The sequence below is a fragment of the Onychomys torridus genome, chromosome 4 (assembly GCF_903995425.1).
Source record: "Onychomys torridus chromosome 4, mOncTor1.1, whole genome shotgun sequence".
In the NCBI taxonomy this organism is placed as follows: Eukaryota; Metazoa; Chordata; class Mammalia; order Rodentia; family Cricetidae; genus Onychomys; species Onychomys torridus.
In genome coordinates, this window is record NC_050446.1 from 139,046,744 (window position 1) to 139,072,370 (window position 25,627).

The 25,627-nt window shown below is 54.7% G+C and overlaps 2 protein-coding genes across 5 annotated transcripts in view; one reads left to right on the forward strand and one right to left on the reverse strand.

Annotated features, from left to right (window-relative positions):
* The window catches only part of LOC118583062 (transient receptor potential cation channel subfamily C member 4 associated protein), a 72,443-nt gene extending 71,472 nt beyond the window's left edge, over positions 1-971 (forward strand). For both annotated transcript variants that reach the window (XM_036186345.1, XM_036186346.1), the window contains exon 19: positions 119-971. In XM_036186345.1, coding sequence (XP_036042238.1) covers positions 119-256 — 138 coding nt within the window. In that variant the 3' untranslated portion in view covers positions 257-971. The remainder of the gene's footprint in view (positions 1-118) is intronic.
* Positions 937-25,627, reverse strand: Myh7b (myosin heavy chain 7B). 3 transcript variants are annotated; one of them, XM_036186343.1, is made up of 42 exons: positions 25,565-25,627; positions 23,906-24,066; positions 22,358-22,464; positions 22,034-22,177; positions 21,383-21,539; positions 21,123-21,150; positions 20,093-20,189; positions 17,722-17,745; positions 17,512-17,604; positions 17,324-17,387; positions 16,565-16,663; positions 15,233-15,336; positions 14,914-15,052; positions 14,549-14,667; positions 14,307-14,456; positions 14,002-14,172; positions 12,256-12,435; positions 12,036-12,168; positions 11,874-11,950; positions 11,390-11,477; positions 11,127-11,244; positions 9,637-9,760; positions 9,415-9,551; positions 8,476-8,731; positions 7,420-7,662; positions 6,552-6,728; positions 6,320-6,465; positions 5,978-6,068; positions 5,507-5,896; positions 4,767-4,893; positions 4,572-4,690; positions 4,284-4,480; positions 3,806-4,155; positions 3,564-3,688; positions 3,335-3,450; positions 2,610-3,006; positions 2,399-2,524; positions 2,138-2,308; positions 1,949-2,053; positions 1,771-1,866; positions 1,230-1,367; positions 937-1,154 (listed from the first exon to the last, which is right to left on the reverse strand). In XM_036186343.1, the coding sequence occupies exons 2-42, from the start codon at positions 23,994-23,996 to the stop codon at positions 1,143-1,145; spliced, it is 5,826 nt and encodes a 1,941-aa protein (XP_036042236.1). In that variant the 5' UTR covers positions 23,997-24,066; positions 25,565-25,627; the 3' UTR covers positions 937-1,142. The 3 variants fall into 3 exon arrangements, with proteins under 3 accessions (XP_036042236.1, XP_036042235.1, XP_036042237.1); XM_036186342.1 differs by lacking the exon at positions 25,565-25,627 and adding an exon at positions 24,422-24,470; XM_036186344.1 differs by lacking the exons at positions 14,002-14,172; positions 25,565-25,627 and adding an exon at positions 24,422-24,470.

Genomic DNA, 25,627 nt, shown 5'->3' on the forward strand with positions numbered 1-25,627 from the left:
CCAAGGCCACTCAGGTTGCCCCTCTGTGGACAGGCTGCTCACTGCTGGCCTGCCAAGTCCCTCCTAGGTGACACCAGACTTGGCCCAAGTCACTCCCCACCCCCCTCTCTTCACCCAGAGCTCCTGCATCAGCTTCTCATACTGGAAGGAGACAGTGTCCATCTTGTTGAACCCAGACCGCCAGTCACCTTCTGCCCTGGTCAGCTACATTGAGGAGCCCTACATGGACATAGACAGAGACTTCACTGAGGAGTGACCTTGAGCCAGGCTTCAAGAAGCTGCTGGGCCAGGGCAAGTGTGGGTGAGCATGAGTGCACATGCCCCGCACTCTGCCCGTCCCCATCCCTCTCTTCCTCCCCACTGCTCTGCTGCCCCAGGTCTTCAGGTACAGGCTCAGTGGAAGGACACCCTAGAAGCTCTCGTCTCCTGGGTCTGAGGGCCTGGGTCATTGGGGAGCCTGTTTCCTCACTGCCCCAGGGCAAGGACAATGGCACCATGCCCACCCTTCCCTCGCAATCCTGGAGCCCTGGCCTGCCAGAGAAAGGGAACATGGAAAACTATCTCTGTCTGAGCTTCTCCCATCAGCCCCTTGATGGAGAGGAAGATGCAGACCCCTGTGAGCCAAGCCTCCCTGGCCTCAGGGCCCAGGCAGAGGCTCCTGAGCCCTGGGCAGGGGTGGGTACCGGAGAATGCTGCCTTCCTTCCCCCAGGTCTGCCCACTCTCCTCCTCCCCCACCTCCCTTGTCTTCCTTTAACTCCTCTGGTTCTTTGCTCATTGGCCACTGTGTTCATCCCAAAGGTTCCCAGAAGTGGGGGCCTTTTCTCTCCATCCCATGGGGCATGGAGTGCCTGTGCCTGCCTGAGCCCAGACACAGGAGCCTGGCTGAGAGCTTCTCCTGTGTTGCCAATTTATTAACAGCAAATAAACCAATTAAATGGAGACTATTAAAGAACTTTATTTTAAAGACTGATGTGGACCTGACTTTGTCCATGAGGTTGTTCCCAGTTCCCCTGACCCCATGAACTAAGGACGGTGGTGGTTGTGAAGACATGGTGTTTAGTCAGGGCTCCAGGGAACAGGGAGTGGCCACAGACAGACGACAGCAGACCGGCAGTGGGTAACCTCTTCAGAGCCTGGGGTGTCACTCCTTGTGCTGAGAGATGAGAAAGAGACTGAGCTACACCGTGTCTGCCCAACTTCAGCACACCCAGCACAGAGGCCTCCTCACCTTGGGGCCCAGGGCATCCCTGGTCCTGGCCCGCAGCTTGTTAGCCTGGGTCTCGGCCATGTCTGCGCGCTCCTCAGCATCGTCCAGCTCGTGCTGGGCCTTGCGGTACTTAGCCAGGTTGCTGCTGGCCTGCTGCTCCTAGAGGCATAGACAGGGCCTTGGTTCCCATGGGTAACAAATGGCTACCCTGCTCCCAGCCCAGAAAGCAGCTGGTTTCTCCTGGTCCTCCCTCTGCTCTTCCGTCACCAGCCTTCCCAGTACTCAGACCCAGAGTGGAGACTGTCCTTTAAGAGGTGCTCGTGTGTGCTTGCCCATAGGCCATCCCCAGGCCTGGACGGAGGAAGGGACAGTTCACTTCAGTCTCTTCTAAAGAGATAAGTGACCCATGCTCTAGCCCTTAAGTCCTTGAGTTGAGAGGACAGGGCAGTCACCCTTTACTGCAGCCTGCTACAGGTATCTCTGGATGCAAGGCCTGCAGTTGAAAGCAGCTCCCCACTGGCATCCTGAACGGTCCCAGCTGCCTGGCCCCCAGTGTGCTCACCGCCTCCTCAAACTGACGCTTGTAGCTCTTGACCTTGCTCTGCAGCTTGTCCACCAGGTCCTGCATGCGAGCCAGGTTCTTCCTGTCCTCCTCCGTCTGGGCCAGCAAAGGGATCTTAGGGTTTGCCTGGGCTAGGTTAGCTCCAGGGCCACCTCCTGGGATGGCCCCTATCCCCCACCTGGTATGCAAGCTCCTTGACCCGGCGTTCATGTTTGCGCACGCCCTTGAGGGCCTCAGCATGCTTCTTCTGCTCCGCATCAAGCTCCGCCTCCAGCTCCCGCACCTGTGGAGCAGTGGGAGGGTAGACCGTTAGCCGAGCCGCCCGAGCCTCAGCCCTACTGGGGAGGACCGGGAGGGCTGCACACACCTTGGCCTCCAGCTTCTGCACTTGCTTCTTCCCGCCCCGGAGGGCGGCCTGCTCGGCCTCCTCAAGGCGCGTCTGCAGCTCCCGCACTGTCTGTTCCAGTGTCTTCTTCATCCGTTCCAGATGTGCACTGGTGTCCTGCTCCTTTTTCAGCTCCTCGGCCATCATAGCTGCCTATGGGGGTAGGAAATAGCATGGTGGGGAAGGGCAAAGGCAGCCCTTTGGGCTCTGTACCCACTCATCCCAACCCTGGCTCAGCCTCACGTCAGTGATGGCCTTCTTGGCCTTCTCCTCAGCTTCCCGCCTCTCCTGCGCCGCCTCCTCCACCTCCCCACTCAGCTGGGCCAAGTCCACCTCCAGCTTCTTTTTCTGGTTCAGGAGGCCTGTGTTCTAAGGAGAGCAGAGACTCGGCTAGTCAGCAGGGCTCTGCTCACCCCCACCCCCATCCTAGAGGACATCTTTGGCCTGTCCCCACCTGTGAATGCAGGAGATTGAGACGCTCTGTGGCCTCCAGCAGCTCCTGCTCAGCCAGCCTCCGGCTGCGCTCACCCTGTTCCAGGGCAGCCCGCAGCTCTTCCAGCTCGGCAGCCAGCAGTGCAGCCCTGCGCTCCAGGGCCTGACCCTGTTCACGGAGCTCAGCGGCTAGCCGCTGCTCCTCATCCCGCCCCGCTTGTTCCTCCTTGAGCTGGGCCTGCAGCAGCCTAGTGGCGGCCTGAGCCTCCATGGCCTGGCGGGTGGCGTGGCCCAGCTGCAGCTCCAGGTCATTGAGGTCCCCCTCCATCTTCTTCTTGAGCCGCAGCGCTTCATTGCGGGCCCTAGTCTCTGCATCCAGGGAGGCCTGTAGGGACTCCACTGCTCGCTGGTGGTTGCGCCTGGTAGGGTGGCATGAAGCGTCTTGGCATACAGGCATGGAGTAGGTCGGGCATTCCCTGTGGCCCCATGCCCTAGGACCCATGGAGATGGAAGCCCATTGGGGAGCAAGTGAATTGTTTCCTTCTGTTTTAAAGCCCCTTGTGACTTTCTAAAAAGAAAACAGTAAGTTCATTCACTAGAGGCCAGGAGCACAGAGGCTGAACTCTGGCCCTGAGCATCCTTTATTTAGACTTGTGGAGGGGGGATACCCTACTCCTGTGGCAGGGGCAGACTAGCAGTTCCTGCCAATGTGCCACCATAGGCACAGCAAGACTGCTTTCCAGAGACCTCAGGTTGGTGCATTCCTCATCCTTCTCCGCCAGCTTCCGGTCCACTTCCGCCTTGACCTGGGACAACTCCAACTGGATCCGCAGGGTCTTCGTTTCTTCCAGCTCCAGTGCTCCCTGGGGATGTGGATCAGGCAGTGTTGGGTGAGGGGACTGGGCAGCTATCTGGGGACCAATGAGGCCAGGGAGCCGTGGACCAGAGTCCACCCACCCGTGTGGCCAGCCCTGACCTCAGCCTCCTCCAGTGCAGCTTGCAGCTCGCTCTTCTCCCCTTCCAGCGCCTTCTTGGCTTTCTCCAGTTCCTGGATGCTCTTCCCGCTGAGACTGACCTGGTCTGTGAGGTCACTGATCTCCTCTGCAGGGTGAACAGAGCACAGAGGGGGGACTCACCCTCACATCTGCCCTGCCCCAGGTTACTTTCCTCACCCCAATTCCAAGGGGACCCTAAAGTGCTCTGGACCTCAGGTCCTACCCTGCAGATTCTTGTTCTCACGCTTGAGTGTCTCCAGGGCCTCAAGCGCCTCCTCGTGGCTGTGCCGCAGCCGAAACAGCTCGGTGCCCAGACCTCGGGCCTCCCTCTGTGCTGCCTCAAGTTCCCGCTGCATCTCCTCCTCCTGCCGCCTCCGCTCCTCCAGTGCCCGCTCCAAGTGCCGCTGCTTCTTATCCAGGGCAGCGGCGGCTGAGGTGGCCCGCTCCAGCTCCAAGGTCACATCCTCTGACTCTGTCTGCAGCCGCAGCTTGGCCTTCTCCAGGGAGGAGCATTTGGCATTTGCAGCCTCCACACCTTCTTCTGCCTCCTGCAGCCGCAGGGCCAGCTTCTTCCTGGACCAAACGCACCAGGCAGGGGGGACTAGGGAGCCTGGGTAAGGACCCCAGCGTCCCCACCACCACATACAGAGCATACAGGCCTGCATCCCTCACTGGCCACGGTCTAGACACCAGCCACTCACTTGGCCTCCTCCAGCTCCTCAGTCCTCTGGATGGCGTCTGCCTCATACTTGCTCCTCCACTGGGCCACCTCAGCATTGGCTTTGGACAGCAGCCGCTGCAGCTCAGCCTGGGCCTCTGACTCCTCCTCATGCTGCTCCCGGAGGAGGTCACAGTCGTGCCGCAGGGCCTGCACTGCGTGAGCCAGTGCGCCCTTGGCCTGCAGGGACACCAGTGACCTCTCAGCATCGACCCAGGCTCGCGGTCCCCAGGGCCCGCCTGTCCGCCCCACACTTGCCAGGCCAGCCCACCTTGCTCTCCTCCTCCAACTGCCGCCGAAGTTCCTCCAGACTCTGGGCTGCTGAGGTCTTCCCTCGGCTCAGCTGGCTGATCAGAGACTCTTTCTCTTCGAGCAGGCGGCCCAGCTCCCCTGCAGGTGACGGCCAGCCGGTTGAGGGGACCACCTCAACCCTACCTGGCGTAGCCCGGCTGACCCCAGGCCTCACCGTTCTCTGTCTGTAACCGCCCCCGCTGGGTGCTGGCCTCGGCCAGCTGCTGCTGCAACTCCTCCACCTTGATCTTGGCCTCGCTCAGCTGGTCCTCATAGGTCCTGCACAGCTTTTCAGCACTGGCCTGGAGCGTGGAGTCAGAGATCAAGACAAGTTTGTGCATTCAAGGGCAGGATCCCCGCGGGGGCTGCCAGTCAAGAGATGGGGGGCCTGGGATTGGGGCCTGGAACACTAGGTATGAGACTAGGGATCAAAAGGAGATTGAGTTCCAGGTTCAGGTTCTGAGTTCCTAATGTGGGCACAAACTTCGAGCCTCAGAACCCACACCAAGGTCAGTGAGTCAGGAATTAGGAACTAGATCTGGAATCTGCTGAACAGGTGTTAGGATAGGTTCAAGGGGGGTGTGTGTGGAGTGGGGGCGTCTTGAGTTGGGTGCTGGGGTTCAGGACAAGAACAGTGTAAAGGCAGACGTTAAGTCTGAATTCAGGTGTCCAGAGCTGAGGTCACACTTCTCCTGGGTAGGAGGACTCAGGTCTGGATGTGAATCGGAACAACCTGAGCCAGGGAAGGAAGTTGAGCAGTCGGGGTTAGAGGTCAGCACTGGTAGTGAGCTGGGGGTTAGATGTCAGGTTAAACAAGCCTTCAGGGGTCAGGAGGTCAATGCTGCTGTGGAGTATTGGCATCCAGTGGCCAGGGGTCAAAGAGTTGGGTGAGCTGTGCAGTCAAAGGAGGCAGACCTTGCCGCGGGCCAGAGTCTCCACGCTGGCCCCCAGATCGTCCACCTCCATGCGCAGCTCACTCTTCTCCTTTTCCAGTTTCTGCCGGATCCGCTGCAGGCTGTCCACCTGCTCGCTCAGCTCTGCCGCACCGTCTGCCTGCTTCCGGCGCAGGGCAGCCACGGTGGCCTCGTGTCTCAGGACCGCCTCCTCCAGCTCCCGCCGCAGCCGGCCCAGCTCAGCCTCCCGCTTGCGGCAGCCCTCCCGCTGCCCAGCCGAGGCTCCGCCAGCCTCCTCCAGCCTCTCACTGAGCTCCTCCAGCTCTCGGGCTGCCTCGGCTCGCTGCTTTTCCACACGGGCCCGTGCTGCTCGCTCAGCCTCCAGCTCCTCCTCCAGCTCCTCTGCCCGCGCCTGGGTAGACGGTACCAGCTGCATGAGCCTCTGACCCGGGCCCAGTCTCCCCAGCGCAGTGCCCACTGCCGCCGTGCACACCTGTAGCTCCTTGATCTTCTTCTGCAGCTGGACCCCCAGAAGCTGCTCATCTTCCACCCGCAGGTTCAGCTGACTCAGCTCTGAATCCTTCCTGCGAGTACATGGCGGGGTGAGCCGGCCCTGCCCCTAACTGCTACCCTCCGTGTCTGCCTCGGTCCCTGAAGCCCTAAGGAGCCTCAGTCGTCCACATCTGCGTCCACATCTGCTGTCCTCAGCCCTGGTCCAGAGAGGGCAGGACATGACACCTGCCCTGGTATTCTCCCCCACCACAACAGAGCTGAGAGAATTCAGAGGGGAAGGAGAGCCCGTCAGGTTCAAAGACCCTGCCCACCCCACACCTACTTCTTCAGCTTCTCCTCCAGCTGGTGCTTGTCCTGGGTGGTGTCTGTCACCGTCTCCTGCGTCAGCTTCAGGTCCCCTTCGAGTTTGCGCTTGGCACGTTCAGTGTCCATGCGCAGCTTCTTCTCTTGCTCCAGGGAACACTCCAGCTGTGGGGCAGTGCGGCTCAGCCTGGGGCAGGCGTCCCTGCGCCACCCCGACCGTCCCGACCGTCCCCCACGGTCCTCCAACTCACATCCTCTACTTGCTGCTCCAGCCGGATCTTGGCCTTGGCCAGCGCGCTCACACGGTCCTCCTCGGCCTGCAGGTCACCCAGCGCCTGCTGGTGAGCCTCTTGCAAGGCCTTCTTCTCCTTGGTTAGTCGGACCACGGATTCATCCAGTGCTGCCATCTCCTCCGTCAGGTTCTTCACCTGTGCCGAGGCCCCATTCACTGTGGGTCCATTCCTCCCCACCGGCTGCTCTGAGCAGTCACCCCTTCCAGCTGCAGGATGCAGGCAGGCCGCTACACAGAGCCTCACCATTCCCGCCCCAGGGTTTCAGATCTCCTCAGGCTATGCAGAGGATTCATGTAAAGGTGCATAGCCGAGCACGGTGCCTGGCCCTGAGTAAGAGACTCGTGGGTGGCAGCCATTTACAGTATCAACAGGTATTCAGTGAGTTGTGTTCTGGTCTTGGCTTTATCGTCAAGCCCCTGTGAGAACCAAACAGCCTTGCTTTCCTCTCCCTTCTGACAGAGTCGATACAGCATTGGCAACCACAGGCACCATGAGGTCTCTGTGACAGAGGGATTTGCAGTTCAGAGAAGTTGCCCCCTCCAGCAAGCTTGCAGTCCATGACACATGATAGTTGCTAGTATTTACTAAGCACCTACTGTGTGCCGGGCCCAGTAGTGTATGCCTAGCAAAGGCCAGTTACACACCAAATCCTCAGGCACCCTAATGAGATAAAGTGCTGGTACCCCAACTTGACAGGTGAGAACACTGAGGCTCACAGGAGGCAGTGACCTGCCTCAGGCTACACAGCGGGGGCCCAGCAGAGCCAGAAGAGGACTCTGCAGCGGCCTAACCCTAAACTGGTCCCCAGCTCAGGCCCACCCCACACCTTATTCTCGGTGGCTTGTTTCTCCTTCTCAGCCTTGGACAGTGTCAGCTCCAGGTCGTCAATGTCCTTCTTGAGTTCCGAGCACTCATCCTCCAGCCTGCGCCTGCGCGCGGCCAGGTCAGCATTCACTTCCTCCTCATCCTCCAGGCGCTCATTCAGCTCCTTCACCTTCGCCTCGAGCTGCACCTTGGACTTGATCAGCAAGTGGCAGCGCTCCTCTGCATCCGCTAGGTTGTCCTGCTCCTGAGGGGTGGGGTGGCGGAGCCAGATTAAAGGGGAGCCCAACCCTGAGAAAGGCCATTCGTCCTCACAAAAGCAACTCCAGTGAGGCAAATGTTGGCAATTCAGTTTGATAGATGAGGAATTGAAGCACCCACTGCTGGGCTCTGGAGACTATTGTAGGGGCCTCTCCAGGGCCCTGGACACAGGAACAGAAATGGCGCTATTAAGAATTAACATTAGCTGTAATGCAGGCATCCCACGAGGTGCATTTGCTTGTTCGGAGATGCCACCCTCTGAGGGCAGTGTGGGTGGGTGCAGGCCAGGCCCTGCCCACCATGGAGGGGCATGCCACCAAAGGCCATCCCAGGAGGAGACAGTGTTCTTTCACGTTTCCACACTGCCTGTTGCATAACCTCCCTACTAGAAGGGGAGTTTTATAACCATCATGGCTGTGTCTTCCCTGGGACCATCTCCAGCATCAGCCTGGGGCTGGCATCCAAGCGACGTTCAAAACCTATGCTGGGGAGTTTCCAGACTTTGACCTCTGCCCTCTAGGTAGGATCTGCTTCAGAAAACCCTGTGTCCCTGAACCAGAGAAGGGAGCAAGGGTCTATTTCAGGGGGTTGGGGATGGTGGAGCTGGGGCTCTCCTGCAGCTTTAGCGTTAGGACACATGGATGGTCAAGGCCTCCAGGCTTCATCTCCTGGTACTTCCAGGGTAGGAAGACAACGCAGAAGGTCAGAGTACCCAGACCCCTCCGGGGCTGCCCTGCCCACATCTGGTTCGAGGTTTTCATCAGAACCACCTGGATTCTCTTGCCCTTGTCTCACTCACTGCCTGCAGCTGCAGGGCCAGGTCGTTCTTCTCCTGAGTGACACTGACATGAGTCTCCTCCAGTTCCTGACGCTTGGCCTCCGCAGCAGCCAGTGCCGCGCGCAGCCCCCGCAGCTCTGCCCGAAGTGCCGCCAGCTCCTCCTCTGCCTGTGCCGAGCGCAGCAGTGGCTTCATCTTGAAGAAGAGCTTCATCCAGGACCAGTTCTTGACGGCATTGAAGGCCCGGATGTTCCACTGGATGGTAAACAGGGCATCCCTAGGGGAGGACAGCTCCTGTGAAGCTCTACCCGGTCAAGGTGCCCTGGCCTCTCTCTGTAGTCTTCCCAGCGGTCCTCCGGGGGAGTCTGGGGAGCAGCCACAGAGCCACCTCCAAGGCAAGGACCATAACCTCCAAATATCCAGGTGGCTTCTGCAGGTGTCTGGAGACAGCTAAGCTCCCAGACTGTTTGACTCCTCAGTTGTGCAGTACCCACCCGAGAGGGCTTGCCTCTACCTTAACCAAGCAAGCGATAAACAAGGCACAGTTCAAATCTGGGAAGTACTAAATGCTGTCACCCTCCCGGCCACACGCTGGATGCACTCTCAGCCCAATTCCTAAAACTATGGTATTTGTAGTGTGCCTGTGTGTGTGTGTGTGTGTACTTATGTACTGCAGCACACACATGGAGGTCAGTTCTCTCTTTCCACCATGTGGATGCTGGGAATTGAACTTGTCAGGCATGGCAGCAGGTACCTTTACCCACTGAGTACCTCTCTGGCTCTCATTCCAATACTAAGGTGTAAAAACAGGTGTGACGCAGAACCTCATCCCAACCAGCCATGCGGGACAACCTAGGCAGTGTGGCAGGAAGGAAGAGGCTTGTAGCCCTGGGGAGAGTGGTCACACCTACACTCCCGTCCCTTCCCACCCTTCCTTCCCATCCCTCATCCCATGGCTACCTTCCTCCTAGCATGCGCTGGTACTCCAGGCGCATGAGACGGCCCCGGCTCCGTGCCTGCAACAGCGTCAACACCTTAGCCAGGCGCTGGTCCCGGAGCTCTTCCAAGATGCCTAGAAGCCCAGCCTTGAAGAACACCTAAGGGCAAGGTGCAGCTGAGTGGGACCCCTGCCCAAAGTGAGCGAGTGCACCCAGGTTCAGCCTAACTCCAGGGCTCCCTAACCTTGGTGTGGCCAAACTGATACTGAGTGTGGTCAATGTCCAGGGAGCCCAGCAGCTTCTCTGTGGCCTTCCTGCTGTCCACAAAAGTGTCATCTGGAATGGCACTGGGGTTCAGGATGCGGTACCTAGGAGATCAGGAAGAAGTTGACATGGATAGAACAGGACACAGGCCATGAATGGGAAGCCAAGGAGCTGTAGCAAGAGAATTGTGACTGCCTGACCTCTCAGAGATGGCAGAGAGGGGAGGGTTTTGCCATACTGCGGGATACAGCACATTCTGTACCAACCTCAGCACAGGGGCCAGGTGTGTGGCGCACATCCAAAATCCCAGCACTTGGGAGGCAGAGGTGGGAAGATCCTTGAGGCCAGCCTGGGTACCTGGCCTGACCCTGTCTCAAAAATGAGCTTGATGGCTTAAGGGCATTTTAGTGCGTTTGTAAATGAATGTGGTTTTTATAAAGGGCATGTGCAATTTTATAGTTTCTTAAAGGCCAAAACAAAAACAAAACATAGATGTGGTATGCTATACCATATCACAAATTTAAGAAAAATTGGAGAGAATTCTATTTAAAAGGAGGAAGGATTCCTAGTATGTCCACTTACATGGACATACACACACACACACACACACACACACACACACACACACACACACACACACGTGTACAGGTGGGCTGTGGCCATTCTGTGAAGGACAAGTCCCAGAGACAGCCCAGACCCCTTCACTAGGGGGAACTCACTAAATAAGGTGTGTGGGTCATTGGACTACTGTATGTTTTCCAGACAATAAAAAAAAAATAGTGATGTACTGGGTGTGATGACACACGCCTGGACTCTCAGCATCAGGGTGCTGAGGCAGAAGGATTGAGATTGTTATTTAATTGTCTGTGTATGAGTGCTTTGCTTACATGTGTGTACTCATGGAGACCAGAGCAGGGTGCCAGAGCCCCTGGAGCTGTAGTCACACACAGCTGGTTGTGTGGTTTTAAGTTGCCGTGTGGTTGCTAGAAACTGAACCCAGGACCTCTGGAAGAGCAGCCAGTGCTCTTAACCACTGAGCCATCTCTCAAGCCCAGGTTTAGTTTTAAACTTTTGTGCACAGGTACACATACACATGCATATGGAGACCACATGACAGCCTCAGAGCTATCCTCATGGATGCAGGCCTTTGAGACTTTGAGATAGGGTCTCTGTGTTGCTCAGAAAATCTGCTATCCAGTAGCTCAGACCTAAAACCCGGAAGTCACCATAGGCTTATCCTTTCTTACTCTGTATCCAAGTAACTGGCAAGGCCTGCAGCCCCACCTCCGACATGCACCACAAGTTTGTTACTTCTCTCCTTACCCGCCTCCTGGGATGGAGCCTCCTCCTCAGAGACTAGAACTCTTTGTCCCTGGGGCTGTAACTTGCCCTTCCCACTCCCCCAGGCTCCACCTAATCTAAAAGCAGGAGAAGGGGGCTGAGGTCAGCGCTGAAGCAGCCAGCACCCACCGCTGCCTGAAGTCTGCATACAGCAGCCTGTTGGGGAAGCCTTGGCGACAGATCCGGATCCCCTCCAGGACCCCATTGCAGCGGAGCTGGTGTAGCACCAAGAAGGAATCCATGACTCCTGGATCGCGTTGGGAGTGAAAGGAGGAGGTTAGAAACCTAAGGCCAGGCCTTTAGGTCCCTACCCAGGCCTCTGAGACTGTGCAGACCCTGCCAGGTGAGAGCGTTTCCAGTTCCCCACATCCTGACCAGCCCAGGAACACCACCTGGAGTCTTGTTCTCGTTGGGGACGATGCAACGGACGAAGTGGGGCTGTGTGGCCCGTAGGTTGGTCATTAGCTTGTTGAGGTTCTCCTGGGAGAAGTGGGGAGAGCAGGGAGAAGGCATGGGAGGGGCAGAGAACCAGAATTGGATGCTGCAGTGGATAGGGACCAGTGGGGACTGTGCAGAGGGGCCCAAATACACCCACGCCTGTTCTTTTTCTCTTGCTCCTTATGCCACCCCATCCGCCACCAATGTCTCCACCCCCTCCCAGGGCGGACTCCCAGAGCCGCCCCTCCCCCGAGCCCTGCCCAGGCAGCATGGAGGTAGACAGCAGCACAGACTTGCTGTGATGTTCACGTAGAGAGGAGCTAAACATCACTGCAAGTCTTAACAGCTGCCCACCCAAGACACAGGGATGCGGCAGGAAGCAGAGGGCGCTGCAGGCTGCAGAGGGTCAGGGCTGCTGGGGCCCTGTCTGGACCTCACCTTGTGAAGCTGAGACACCGTCTGAAATGATGCTGCCTTCTTACGCTTCTCTTTCACCCCAGACTTGGGGGGCTCAGCTAGTAAAGATATGAGAACCGATCATGCCAGGGAATGTCACTCTGTGGACCCACAGGAATGACCAGAGTGTCCCTTGGTACTCACTGGAGCAAGAGCCTGCGTAGTTCTCATAGAGGGTGGCCAAGAGTCTGTTCTGTGACTTCTGGAAGATGGGGACCACTGTTTCATTGAGGGGGTCCTTGTTCTTCTCCAGCCAGCCCACGATGCTATAAGGTACCTACAGAGACAAGTGTTGACCCAAAGTTGTGACCCCAAGAAGGAAGAGAGGACAGTAGTTGAGTAGAGAGTTCCAGTGGGCACCTACCACGCCTGCATAGTGGACCACCTCGAAGTGAGCCTGATACTTGCGTTTCTTGTCTGGGCGAGGCTGCTGGAAGTTAGGTGACTTCCCAGAGTGATTGTCATAGAGCTTGGCCCTGAAGCTTGCATCTGAAGCCTTGGGGAACATGCACTCCTCCTCCAGGATGGACAGAATGCCCAGAGGCTGGGGACAAGGAGCAAGATGAAGGGCCAGACCATGCTGGCTGGGCTCCTAGACTCTCATGCTCCAGACTAGCTCCCTCCAGCAGCTGTTTCAGATCCATAACCAAGCCGTCTGCAGCAGGGCCAGGGACGAGCCCCATCCCAAGGAGCCCGCCTTCTAGGAGAGAAGGGTTTGTGGCTTGACTTTCAGTCCCCTTCTTCACCTAAGTGTGCAGACCAGACTGGCATCTCTGTGTTCTATTAACTGACATCCATGGCTCACACTAGGTTTTGTTTGTGGTTTGGTTTTTAAGGCCAACTAACTCTACAATTTGGTCTTCACACTCAATAAAAATAGGGATCTTGCATTTTACTAAACCTATGTTTTTAAAAATAAGCACTTGCTTATTTGTGTGTATGTATATGTGCATGCCTGCATGAGTTTATGTTTATGTGCCCACGGAGGCCAGAGGGAACTGGATCTCTTGGGACTGGAGTTACATGCAGCTATGAGTTGCCTTATGTGGATGGTGGTGGGAACTGACCAGATCTTCTGCAAGAGAAGCAAGGGCTGTTTGTTTGTTTGTTTGTTGACACAGGGTTTCTCTGTGCAGCTTTGGTGCCTGTCCTGGATCTCGCTCTGTAGACCAGGCTGGCCTTGAACTCACAGAGATCTGCCTGCCTCTGCCTCCCAAGTGCTGGGATTAAAGGTGCCACCAATGAAGGCCCACACCTTCATTTCTTAACCAAATAGGAAAATGATTTCACTTCAATACTTATTTAATAGACAAAAAAAAAAAAAAAAAAGACCAACCACCTAAATACCGGCAGCCAGAAACTATCTGAGGCACCTGCATGGCCTATTCTGGTTTCTTCATAGCAGTGGAAATGAATGTTCAGAGGAAAAACACTGTACACTGGGATCGTGTCCATAAAGAACATACGTGCTGAGCTGAGCTGGCAGGATGGTTCAGTGGGTAAAGACTCATGTCACTAAGCCTGATAACCTGAGTTTGATCCCCAGGACCCGTGTGGTGAAAGAGAAAAATGACTCCTGAGTGGTGGGTCCTCTGACTGCCCTCCCACACATACACGCCATGGCAGGAGCTTACCAACACAAAAACAGAAGCAAAGAAATACATGTAATGATGGAAAAGGACCACACATGCCCTGGGCAAAGCGTCTGGAGTGAACACGCTCAAGGCTATGGAACAGGCTGTGGAAGGCTCAAAGGGAATTTTCCCCCTTTGTTTCCAATGTTGCCAATTCATTTTTCCATTCTTTGAGCAGTGGGGAAACATATACAATGTATTCCAATCCAATAAACATAGGAGACTCTGCTCAGGTCCGTTCTGCACCGGAACTGGTGGATGGCAGGGCTGCCCACAACAATGGATGTATACCATCCCTACATCACTTATGACACTATTCACCTATACCCCCATGTTCCTATTTACACCTATGTGCACAGCCATGTAACCCTAGGCACATTCATGCACACATACACACAATCCAATCACAACCACACACTGATACACAGCTGACATGCACACAGGCACTCGGGCAGGCTCCCCACCCGAGGCCTGACCTTCTCGATGAGGTCGATGCAAGGCTGCAGGTCCAGGCCGAAGTCGATGAAGACCCAGTCGATGCCCTCCCGCTTGTACTCCTCCTGCTCCAGCACGAACATGTGCTGGTTGAAAAACTGCTGCAGCTTCTCGTTGGTGAAGTTGATGCACAGCTGCTCGAAGCTGTTGAACTACCAGGGGCGGTGCCACAGTCAGCAGGCTCCTTGTGGATGGGCACGGGGCCCATGGGGAAGCAGGGATGCGGTCCCCCATACCCATCAGCCTCTACCTCAGAGCAATGCCTGTGGCTGAGAGCTGTTCTCACCTCGAAGATCTCAAAGCCAGCGATGTCCAGGACCCCAATAAAGAACTGTCGGGGCAGCTTTGTGTCCAGGGTCTGATTGATCCGAGACACCAGCCACCGGAACAGCCGGTCATAGGTAGCCTTGGCCAGGGCTCCCACAGCAAATACCACCTGTGGATGCAGGAGGGTAGGATTGGCACCTGACAAGCAAGGGATCCCGCCTCAGCTGTCCCTGAGTGAGCCTTAGTCTATAGGCATCTCACCTGCTCCACACTCTGGCCCTTGGTCACATACTCATTCCCCACACGAACCCGGGGGTGCAGAAGACCTTTGAGGAGGTCTCCACTGCTGACCCCCATCAGGTAGGCAGCCTTGTCAGCACCTGGCAGGGAACATGGCTTAGATAAGGGAAGGGAAGTCAACAATTTTGGGGTGGGGGTCTGTTGTCACGTGTGGGGTTAGAAGAGGAAGATTGGGAGGAATCAGGGCCTGCATGTCGTCACCCTCAGGAGGGTCTAGAGTTCAGACAGGAACAGAGAACACTGAGGTCAAAGGTTATGGACAAGGCTTGACGATCATGTACAGGACAAGGTGTCCGGGGTAAAGGCCAGGGATTAGAGGTCCTCACTCTCAGTGCCGTCTGCCTCAGCCTGTTCCTCTCTCTGCTTCTGTTTGAACTTCATGTTGCCAAAGTGCAGGAGGGCACCCACGATCTTGTAGCAGGCACACTTCTCATCCACACTGAAACCCAGGATATCCATCGCGTGCTGAGGTGGGACAAACAAATCGGGTTCAGAGAAGTATGGGTCCTTGAGAGTCTGGCCAAGCACCGCCACACCAGTCATATCTCCTGGTATCTACCCAGGACAGAGGTTCACACACACACACACACACCATGGGAACCCAGCTTGGCTCCACCTCCACCCCCCACCCCCCACTGAGCATACATCAGTGGCGATAAGCTCTTCCCCATCATCCATGTTGTCCACGGTGGTGACCCCCTGGCTGCAGAAGTGGTAGTCATAGGGGTTCATAGACAGAAGCAGCATGTCTGTGGACAAGATGCCCCAAAGGTGAGTCAGGCCAAGTAGTCTCAGGCTGCCTTCCCTCTCCATCCCATCTGGAGACCTGAGGAGTCCCTGTCAGCAAGTCTAGATTCCCTCCTAGGACTTCTCTGGAACCTGAGCTGCTGATCCTTAGTGTCCACACACATGACTTTTGGATTATTTTATCATTTATTTTTATTTACTTAGTCTTATGAGATAGGTTCTATGTAGCCCAAGCTGTCCATAAACTTAAGATCCTCCCATCTCAGCTTCTGAGTACAGGAATTACAGGCCTGGCTGCTTCTTTTTCATAGAGTTGGGGTTTTTTTGTTGTTTGTTTGTTGTATGTGTGTGTATGTGTGTAGTAGGGGGTACGGGGAGACTGGGGATGGAATGTAGGACTGTATCTTCTGGACAAGTGCTTTCTACCACTGAGTTGTACTCAGCTCTTTTAAATTTTTATTTTATTTATTTACATATTTATTTTGTTTTGTTGAGACAAGGTCTCTCTACATATCCCTGGCTGGACTAGAAGTTACTCTACAGACGAGGCTAGCTTCAAACTTAAAGAGGTTCATCTACCTCTGCTTCCTGAGTGCTGGGATTAAAGCTGGGCATCACCAAGCCCAGCCCCTTTTCATTTTTAAAATTCATGTGCGTGTCCGGCATGTGTTCTTTACGGTTCTCTGGAGAATGAACCCCAGGCCATGAGTCTCATCCTTTGACCTCTGTTCACAGTCAGCCCTCTAGCCCAGCTCTTGAGGTGGCACCGGGACAAAGGGAGGACCAGGCTTTGCCTTCAAAGGGTTGGAAAAGCCAAAGTGGATATAGATTACCGCTGGATTCCCTTGGTCCTGGGTGGGGGTTCTAGTCTCAGCATGGCAGGAGCAGCTGCTGCCATCTTGGCAGGACAATGGCGTTAAGAGGCCTGTTGCCTACCGCAGGAACACCCACACCCTTATCCACAGTCCCCCACCACACACACTACCACCACCACCACCACCACCACCACCCCTCAGTAACAACTACCACCAAAGTAACTTTTCCAAAGAGGGCTCAGCGGTAATAAGAAGCAGCAGGAATAAGTGGGGAAGGGTACAGGCAGGCTGTGAGTCTCCAGGAGAGTGGAGGTATCCCACACCTCTGCATTGAGGGTGAACAGCCATCCCAGGGCCTGGCCTGATGGGGGCCAGGCAGTCTCTTTGGGTTTTGATTCCCCGTCCTGGCCCTCACCCTGCAGCTCTGGCTTCTTCCCCGAGAGGATCTGGTAGTAGACATGGTAACCACGCTCACCGGGCAGCTGGAAGATCACTCGAGACTTTTCCAAGAGATCTGCAGAAAAGGGAGTGCTGGCCTGCTGGCTCCTTACCTCCCCAGAGCAAAGACACCAGGGCCGTACAGGGCTGGGAGGCAGCAGCCACAGGGGCAGGGGATGTGTGGAGGTGCCTGTGTCTGTGCCTGGGTCAACACACAGTGTCGGTGTCACTGTATAGGACTTGGGTCTGCCTCTGTGGGAGTTTCTGGCGTTTCCTTCCATCAACCTTATATGTTGAGGCAGAAGTCTCTCAATTGAACCCAGAGCTCATCAATGAAGCCCTTACTCTCCAGCTTCTCTAAGACTTCCCCCTGCCTCTGCCTCCCAAGGGCTGGGATTACAAGTGGCTACCACACCCACTCAGCATGTACATGGGTGCTGGGGATCTGAACTCTGGTCCTTGTACTTGCATAGTAAGTACTTAACTCTTGAGGCTTCTCCAGCTCCCTAGAGAAGGTTTTGAAACAGGGACAGGATACCATCCGCTTTGGACCACAGCCTGACTAGCAGACAGAGCGGAAGAGGAGGGACCAGGAGGCCAAAAGGATGGACGAGAAGGACTCAAGTGGGAACTGGCTGGGGATGGAGAGAAATGGCCAGAGCAGACGGAAGCCAAAGGATTTGTTCCGGTCAGCCTCTGCCCCTCCTCCCGCGGTGCCGGGCCCTCCGGGACTCACAGCTGTCAATGTCTGCAGAGGCCAGCTTCCCAGAGGGCCCGAAGTGGATGCGGATGAACTTGCCCTACAGCAGAAGGACCAGACCATCCTCAGTCCTGTTGTTTCCCACCACCAGGGCCCCCTGGCTACCGACCCTTCTCCACCCCCAGCCACACAGTCCCCCCGCCCCCGCGCCTGCGCCCACTCACAAAGCGGGAAGAGTTGTCATTTCGCAGGGTCTTGGCGTTGCCAAAAGCCTCCATGGCAGGGTTGGCCTCGATGATTTGATCCTCAAGGGTACCCTGGTGGCAGAGGAAGGTGGGGTCAGGGCCGCCCAGGGAATCTCCGGTTGTAAGGAGAGGTGGGCATCCCCAGGACCCCATAAATGTTATCTGCCCCACGGCTGGCCCTATACTTACCCCAGTCTTTGTGGCCAGAAATTGCTGGAAGGGGAAGGACAATGTCAGAGGGTGCGAGGTCTCTCCAGAAGGGGTGGGGCATCGGGACAGTCGTCAGTGGGCTAGTGTTGTTAGTCACCCAGATATTTAGTAATGGTAAACGTCACATTCTACCCTCCCCTGCTCTGTACACCTAGCTTTCCTGGGGCCGTTAACTGAGAAGTGCTAGGTAAGGAAACACGCTTAGTCTTAAGGGTTTGAGACAGGGCGGCGCTTGGGGCTCCTGTGTACTAAGGTCCAACCTGTCTCTCAATTCTCAGGAATCTCTTCATTGTCCATATCCACACAAAGGCCTGACTAGAGTCTTCTCTCCCTTAGAGGCCCGTCAAAGGCCCTCCTCCTCTGAGAAGACATCCCTGATCTCTGAGGCAGCAGAGACAACTTCCAACTCCGAACCTTCCTGCCTCAACCTCCCTGGCAGCCCTTTACGTGTGTCCTGTACTATGTTGTGTGTGTCTGGGTGTCTTCAGTGCTGTGTACAGACTAATAGTCACAGGGGCCCTGGCAGCTGCAAATGATCAGCTCTGTCAGAGCAAGGAGCTGATTTGCTCAAGGCCGCACAGTAAGCCTATGTCCCGGGGGTCACCTCAAGCATCCTGCCTCCTGTGAGCCCTTCTGTGTCTCACCCAGAGGCCACACTCCCTCATCCCTCCTCACTCTATTCTTCCTCCATTTTCATGTCCCCTCCCTTCTTCTACCCTAATGCCAAGAGCCCGAGAAGAAAGAGAGGAACGGGTTCTAGGATAGTAGACATGTCACCAGGGACTTTGTGGTCACTCACTCACTTATTGACCTCCAGGGAGCCCCAGACACATTGCTGGGAAGAAGGAGGACAGACACCTGCCCTCCCTGTCCAGCTCCCACCCACCACTTTTGTTCAGGACTTTCTCCATAGTTTAGCTACATCTGAGCTCAAGGGGAGGCGTCAGTACAGGCTTTAAGTCACCAAACCCCGTGGGTGGCTTCTGTCCTCTCTCTGAGCTGTCCTCTGCCCTGACTCCAGGATCAGAGCCCCTCCCTATGCAGGTACTCCCCTGCCCCAGACCTTCCAGCTGTGTTCCTGTCAGCTTTGCCTGTTATGGGGGGGTCACCCCACTTCTCTGCAGTCCTCAAAGGTCTTTGGGGGTTTGGAAAAACATGGCAGGAAAGGAAGGGGAGAAAGAATATCAAAAAAATCAACAACAAAAACAAAACCACAATGGCTGCAACCAAAATCCAAACCAAAATCCAAAAACCAAACCAAAATCCAAAAACCAACCAAAATCCAAAAACCAACCAAAATCCTAAAACCAACCAAAATCCAAAAACCAAGACAATTAAATGAGGAAAGGGATAAGTGGGGGGGGGGGGGGAGGGACAGAAAAAAAAAAGAAAAAGAAAATACAGCAAGAAGAAAAAAAAATAAGAACAAAAAAAAAAAAAAAAAAGCCGCCCCAGAATAAAGCAAGGCTCAACAGGACTGGGAGTGGGGCTTGTACAGAGAAAACCTGGGTCCAGAAAGAAAAGACAGTGCACGTCCGTGTCAGTGTGTGTGTGTGTGGGGGGGGGGTGTGTCTGTAGAAGCCACAGAGCTCTCAACAGCTGGCCTGCATGCCAGAGATAGGATAGTTCACTTAAAAACAACAAAAGCCCCATGCCTCCACTGTTTTAAGAAATTTCAAGCCAGGCAGTGGTGGTGCACACCTTTAGTCCCAGCACTTGGGAGGCAGAGGCAGGAGGATCTTTGTGAGTTTGAGGCCAGCCTGGACTGCTACACAGAGAAACTCTGTCTTGAAAAAACAAAAAAAAACAAAAAAACAAAAAGAGAGAGAGAGAGAGAGAGAGAGAGAGAGAGAGAGAGAGAGAAAAGAAAGAAAGAAATTTCAAAACATCTTAAAACCACAGGCCATGCTACCTCCAGAGCCCACAGCTCTGGGTAGTCAGCATCTGTGGATAAGCCCGCTTCTCTCCTTGGCAGCAGGTGACAGTGTCTTCAATATGCATATGGTCCAAGAAAACAATCACTTCCAGGTAAAAGCAGCCTACCTGGTAAACTCTTCAATATCGTGAAGGTCACATGGAAAAGTCACACACACACACAAAACATCTGGGAGCAGTGATGTGGCTCCCATCTGTGTAGCCGAGGCCTGGCTCAGGCCTAACATCGTGAAGGAGGTGGCCACAGGTTTTCTGGTCAAGCCTTGCTCAAGCCAGAGTCTCTCACCAAGGTAGGAGGCTCAGGCAGGGCGGGGGGTTCTGGGAGGTTGCAATTTTAAAAAGAAAAAAAAAGAAAGAAAGAAAAGAAAACCAGCGAGGAGCAGTGGGGATTGGTGCCCAAGTGGGCAAGTCTTACTGCCTTCTTGCCCGGCCCGTCTCCCAGGGCAGCGACGATGGCAAAGTACTGAATGACCCGCTTGGTGTTAACCGTCTTACCGGCCCCCGACTCTCCGCTTGGATAACACAAACATGAGTCACTGACGCCATTGGTCTAACCCCCCAGATCCCAAACCCCAGCCCTCCTCTCCCATCTCTGTTCCCAACACAGTGTTCCCAGACTCAAACTCCCAGGTACAGACCACTCTGGGAGATGGTGGTGTCGTCAATGGACCACTGCCTCCTGAGCACTAACTTAACTCCTGGTGCCAATCCAGGTACCCCGCCTCCATCAGAAGACCCCATAGAGTGGACCATGATCATTTTATGGATATGGAAAGGAACCTCAGAAATTCTGGAGCTGCCTCTGCCCTGTGCAAGGTTCACATCCCAACACACTGCTGGTAATTTTGTGAGGCAGGTTAGTGTTCTGTTCTTACTGGTGAGGTTCGGGGGCCCAAAGGCACACAGCAAGAAATGGAAATGTGAGTCCCTGAATCCAGCTCTGTCTAGTTTCAGAGTGATGTAACTAGCAGACTAAAGGTTTTATGTGTGTGTGTTCATGTGCATGTGTGTGTATGTGTGTTTGCCCGATGGGATAGGAACCTGATTCATCAGAAACAGACCACTTGCCCATGAAGTCAAAGGAAGGGTGAGGGCTGAGGAGGAGATGAGAAGATTCTGGAAAGAGGAACTAGATAGCACCTCCAGAGAAGCCAGGTGGGAGATTCTGGCACTGGGAAGAGACAGCAAGGGGCTTGGGGCCACTCCCCTGTTTGGATACCTGCTTTCTACCTCCCACCCATAAATGGAGAGGGGAGGACATTGGCTCCAGGAGGTAAAGGCCTGCCCTAAGAACTTGGAATCTAACCCTGAGAAATAGATTTGATTCACCACCACCACCGCCACCACCTCCTCCTCTTCCTCCTCCTCCTCCTCCTGCTTCTCCTCCTTCACCACCACCACCAAATGGCTAGTACTTGCCACCCCATGCCCAGAGCCCCACTCACGTGATCAGCATAGATTGGTTCTCTCGGTCTAGAGGAAGGGGGAGAGAGTGTGGGTGTCAGCCAGGGTGAGGGACTAACCATAGGTGGATCTCTTGGGTCATCTATGGCACAGAGACAGTTGCCACCACCCCAAGTCCCAGTGGGAAAGACCAAGTAGGACTTCCAGACTCAAGAGGCAGAACAGCTAGGGAGTGCCGAAGGGAAGGGAGTCCTAACCAGAGGCCACGCTGAGCTCGAGGGGTGGAGGGAGAGGCTCTTACTGCGGAGCATGTCGTTGTAGGCATTGTCTGCCACCGCATATATATGAGGCGGGGCCTCTGAGCGCCGCTTGCCCTTGTAGGCAGCCACCACAGAGGCTGTGTAGACCGGGAGCCATTTGTACGGGTTAATGGTGACACAGAAGAGGCCCGAGTATGTCTGAGGAGAAGGAGTTCACAGACGGAGTTTTAGGGGGAGGGAAGGGAGATGTCCAAGTTTCCATTCCCCCGGCTCATCATAACCCCTGCTATATTCAAGAATCCTCCTGATACGCCATGCACAGCCCTTCCTCCTGTTCCAGCTCGAGCCCCATGTAATGACTGACGTCCCATTGTCCTTTGCTGAACCTTCAGTGGTGCCAAGTAGGCAGCTACATCTCAGGCCCCACCCACAGCCTTGGCCCTGACTCCAAGACCCTAGACATCACCAAGTCATTGCGCTAGGCTGCTCTCGTTCACCCACGGTTGTCCCTCTAGCCCTCCCCTCTGCCACTTACACAGTTCTGCTCCTTCAGCCCCAGAGCCCCCTTCCAGCCCCGTTCTAGTCCAGTTCACCAGACCCCATTCCTTCTGAGCCCTGGTCCTTCCCTTAGCCCCGCCCCACTAGTGGCCCCACCCCATCAGTGGCCCCGCCCACAGCTGCCCAGGCCTCACGTAGATCATCCAGCGAGCATATCTCTGGCGCAGGTTATGCAGCACTGCGGCCTCGTTGAGGTGTGTCATCATGGCCATGTCCTCCAGTAAGTCGAAGCGGGGTGGGTTCATGGGTTGCATCTCCGTTTCACGCACTGTCAGCACCTTCCAAGGAGATGTGTCATACACTAGACAAGGTATGGCTAGAGATGCGCCAACTGACCTTTCTCTCTCCTACCCGCACACTCCCATGCCCCAACCCGCTTCATTCACTCTGAGGATCCAGCTGGTCAGGAGATGCACCCTGGATTAGGCGGGCTAATCTCAAAGGAGGGTGTGCTCAACCTTCTGGTCTTTGGTCTCCACGGTGACTTTGCCTCCAGCAGCTTCAGTCTTGACCTCGGCCTCAACATAGGCATCCTGTTCATCAGGCACCCAGACCCGTTTCTTGCCTGGGTTGCAAAAAGATCGGACTTTGAGAGGGGTTCTAAGTGTCCAGTGTGGTTCCTACACTGTGGACATAAGCACGCCCCCCCCCCCCAGTCCCCAGTTCCCAGTCCCCACTGGGAGCCCTTCTGCCAGGGGATAGGAGTTCCAGTGAGGACTCATCCAAACCCAGGGCGGAGCTGAGAATGTCCCTAAAGAGCACAAATGAGCTGATTGGGATAACAGTCTACACTGCACACCTGGGCTCAGCTTCCTGCCACCTGGGAAGCCTTCATTCTCACTGGGCCTGTTTCCTCAAACGCAAAGGCCATGAGGTCTGCTCAAGTCCCAGGTGGAGAGCCCTTCAGTATCGGGCTCCTAACTTTCAGGTGGCTTGTACCTTCCCTATCTCACTGAACACTCGGGGCTCTGCTGTGTCCTGTGCTCTTTCCTGACTGGTCAGCTCACTCCAGAGCTTCTGAGAGCCCAGATTTTTTTATGATGGTTAAAAATGTGGATTCATGCAGACAGCAAGTTCTGTTCCCTGACCTCCCAGCTGCTAGCCATGTGCCTTGGTCAGAACTATTCATATAACAAGGCTCTAACCCAGGCTCCTGCGTTTTGTTTTGTTTTTTAATGCATTAAAAAAAATTTTTTTAATACCCTAAGGAAATCCTCGACTCTGCATGCTAAAACTTTAAACAAAGGAAAAGAGTTAAGATGACAATAGAACAATGTCAACTCAAGCATGGGACAGCTCTCCTTTCCTTTGACGCAGGTTCTCACTCTGTAGCTCTGGCTGGCCTCCAAATCACCAAGATCTGCCTACCTCTGCCTCCTGAGTGCTGATAGTAGAGATGTGTGCCACCACGCCCAACTAAGTGCTATCCCTTTTGAACATAGGGCTATGTACAGCTCCAGATGTTGCGTACCACGGAGTCTGGCTCTACTTTGGTTCCTACCTGCCCAGATTATTGAGAAGATACACAGGAAGTCATCAGCTCTGGGCATGGCACACAGTAAGCCCTAGACACACACTGCCTATGTTATTATTGTACTATGAGCCAATCCAGTCATAAATAGTAGTCTTTATTCCTGTCCCTAATAAACAGAGGCTTTGGCTCCATGGAAAACACTAAAAATAAGCTCAGCACAGGTTTTGTGGACATGGAGCCCACCTGCACACATCAGTCTCATCTCAGAGGCCCAGGTCCAGCCTGAGTCTTCAAGAGCAAGGTGACATTATCCCATTTTACAGAGGGACAAACCAAGCCTTGCTTGTAGCCACACAATATTATTCACATGGTCCCTGTGACTTTTGGCCTCTGGCACCCAGAAACTGAGAGAAAGTCCCAGGTATCAGGCCATAGTGCCTCTACAGTATCAAGGAGAATGGCAGCCCTCTTCACTGCTAGTCTGAGTTCGTTGGGCTTCTCCATGGCTGTGCCCCTCTCTGGCTTCACTTACCATCCCATGGGACAGTGTGCACCTTCATCAATTCCTGGTAGCCCTGGCGGAGATAGCAGGCGGATTCTCCAAGTTCGCTCACATCCATCATGGTGGTGAGAGGTGGAGGAGGCGGCCTGAAAATCTGGTTGGTGATTCAAGGTGGTCCTAGGCAGCAGGCACTGGAAGATGGCAGTGGCAGGAAACTCAGGGACTGGGTTGCACACTGGGGTATGTCCCTCTAACCTACAAGGTCTGATAGTGGGTCTCCCTGCCGGTAAACACACAATTCCAAACATAAGAGCATCCTCTGATAGAGATACTGAGGACCTGGGCCCACCAATGGGCTCTTTCCTACCTTCCCTCCAGCTCCAAACTTATTCACCCCAGCCCTGAGCACCCACCACGGCCCTGACCACCCACTCCAGCCCTGACCACCCACCCCAGCCCTGACCACCCACCCCAGCCCTGATCACCCACCCCACCCCTGACCACCCAACCCAGCTCTGATCACCTACCCCAGCCCTGATCACCCACCTTGGCACCACAGTGAGGGCAGGGAGCTGTGCTACCCCTTTTATTGCAGCTGTCAAGGTCAGCAAAGGAGAGCTACGTCAGCAATCTCCACGTGTCACAGCCCCCCCAGCCTGGCCACAGGACACAAAAGGCAAATTCCCTTTTATCTCCTGTAGCTCAGCCCCTGGGCTATTTTTACCTCCCATTGTCAGGGGATCACAAAGGCGGAGAGAGACAGTCCACTCAGTCACAGAAGCTGGGATTCAGAGAGTGACAGGGACAGGGGACAAGGCAGTAAGGCACTCAGGAGTGGAAACTGAGTCACAGAGAGTCTCATACATGAAGAAAAAAGACCTGTACTTCCAGAAACAGAGAGTAAAGAGACCAGGGAAGGGAGCCATAGAATGCTCACAGAAATCACCTATTTCAATTCTCTTCCTGCACTAGGAAGAAAGAAGTCTGGAGAAGAGAACACCTGCAGCTCCTGGTACTCAATGTTAGGTCTCAAAGAAACACGGGACAAACAGCTGAGATAAGGCACCTCAGTTAGCCATTGGTCCTGAGTTTGAGACCTAACACCCAGGAGGCTGAGACAGGAAGAGGCCAAGCTCAAAGCCAGTCTGGGTAATTTAGCAAGACTCCATCTCAAAATAAATAAATAATAAGGTAGAGAGGGGGCTGGGGATGTAGTTGAGTGATAGAGTGCTTATCTAACAAGGTTGAGATATTAGGTGTGGTCCCTAGAAAAAAGGAAGGAAGGAGAGAGGGAGGGAGGGAGGAGGGAGGGAGGGGAGAAAGGAAAGAGAGAGAGAGAGAGAGAAGACAAGAGAAGACAAGAGAAGGAGCCAGAGCTCGAACTATATAGTAAAGGGAGGAAGGAAAGTAGACTAGTTAGGAGCACCTCCATATTCTGACATTTCTGACTTATAGAAAGCCAACTTTGTACCACAACTCAGTCCATCTGATACAACTCTAGAATATGTCAGGAAACTTCTAGACTCTTCTGTCCATCAATTCATTCGGGGCTGGGTGACAGTGCAGGATTTTAGAATTACAGGCTCAAATGATCCAAGAACTCGAAAGCCCAAGGGCCAGGATTCCAAACACATGCCAGACTAAGCAGAGATTGAAAGAATCCAAAATCCTTGGACACTGGATACAAACCTGGGGCATTCCAAACAGACATCATGGGGATAATAATTGGTCCCAATAGGCAGTCCGTTCCAG

Coding starts and splice junctions, on each gene's coding strand:
- Myh7b (XM_036186343.1), bottom strand. CDS start 23,996: ATGATGGATGTGAGCGAACTTGGAGAATCCGCCTGCTATCTCCGCCAG. Junction 3,451..3,563: donor CTGCACTGGAGGAGGCTGAG/GTCAGGGCTGGC, acceptor CCACATCCCCAG/GGAGCACTGGAGCTGGAAGA. Junction 2,054..2,137: donor TGCAGAAGCTGGAGGCCAAG/GTGTGTGCAGCC, acceptor ACTGCTCCACAG/GTGCGGGAGCTGGAGGCGGA.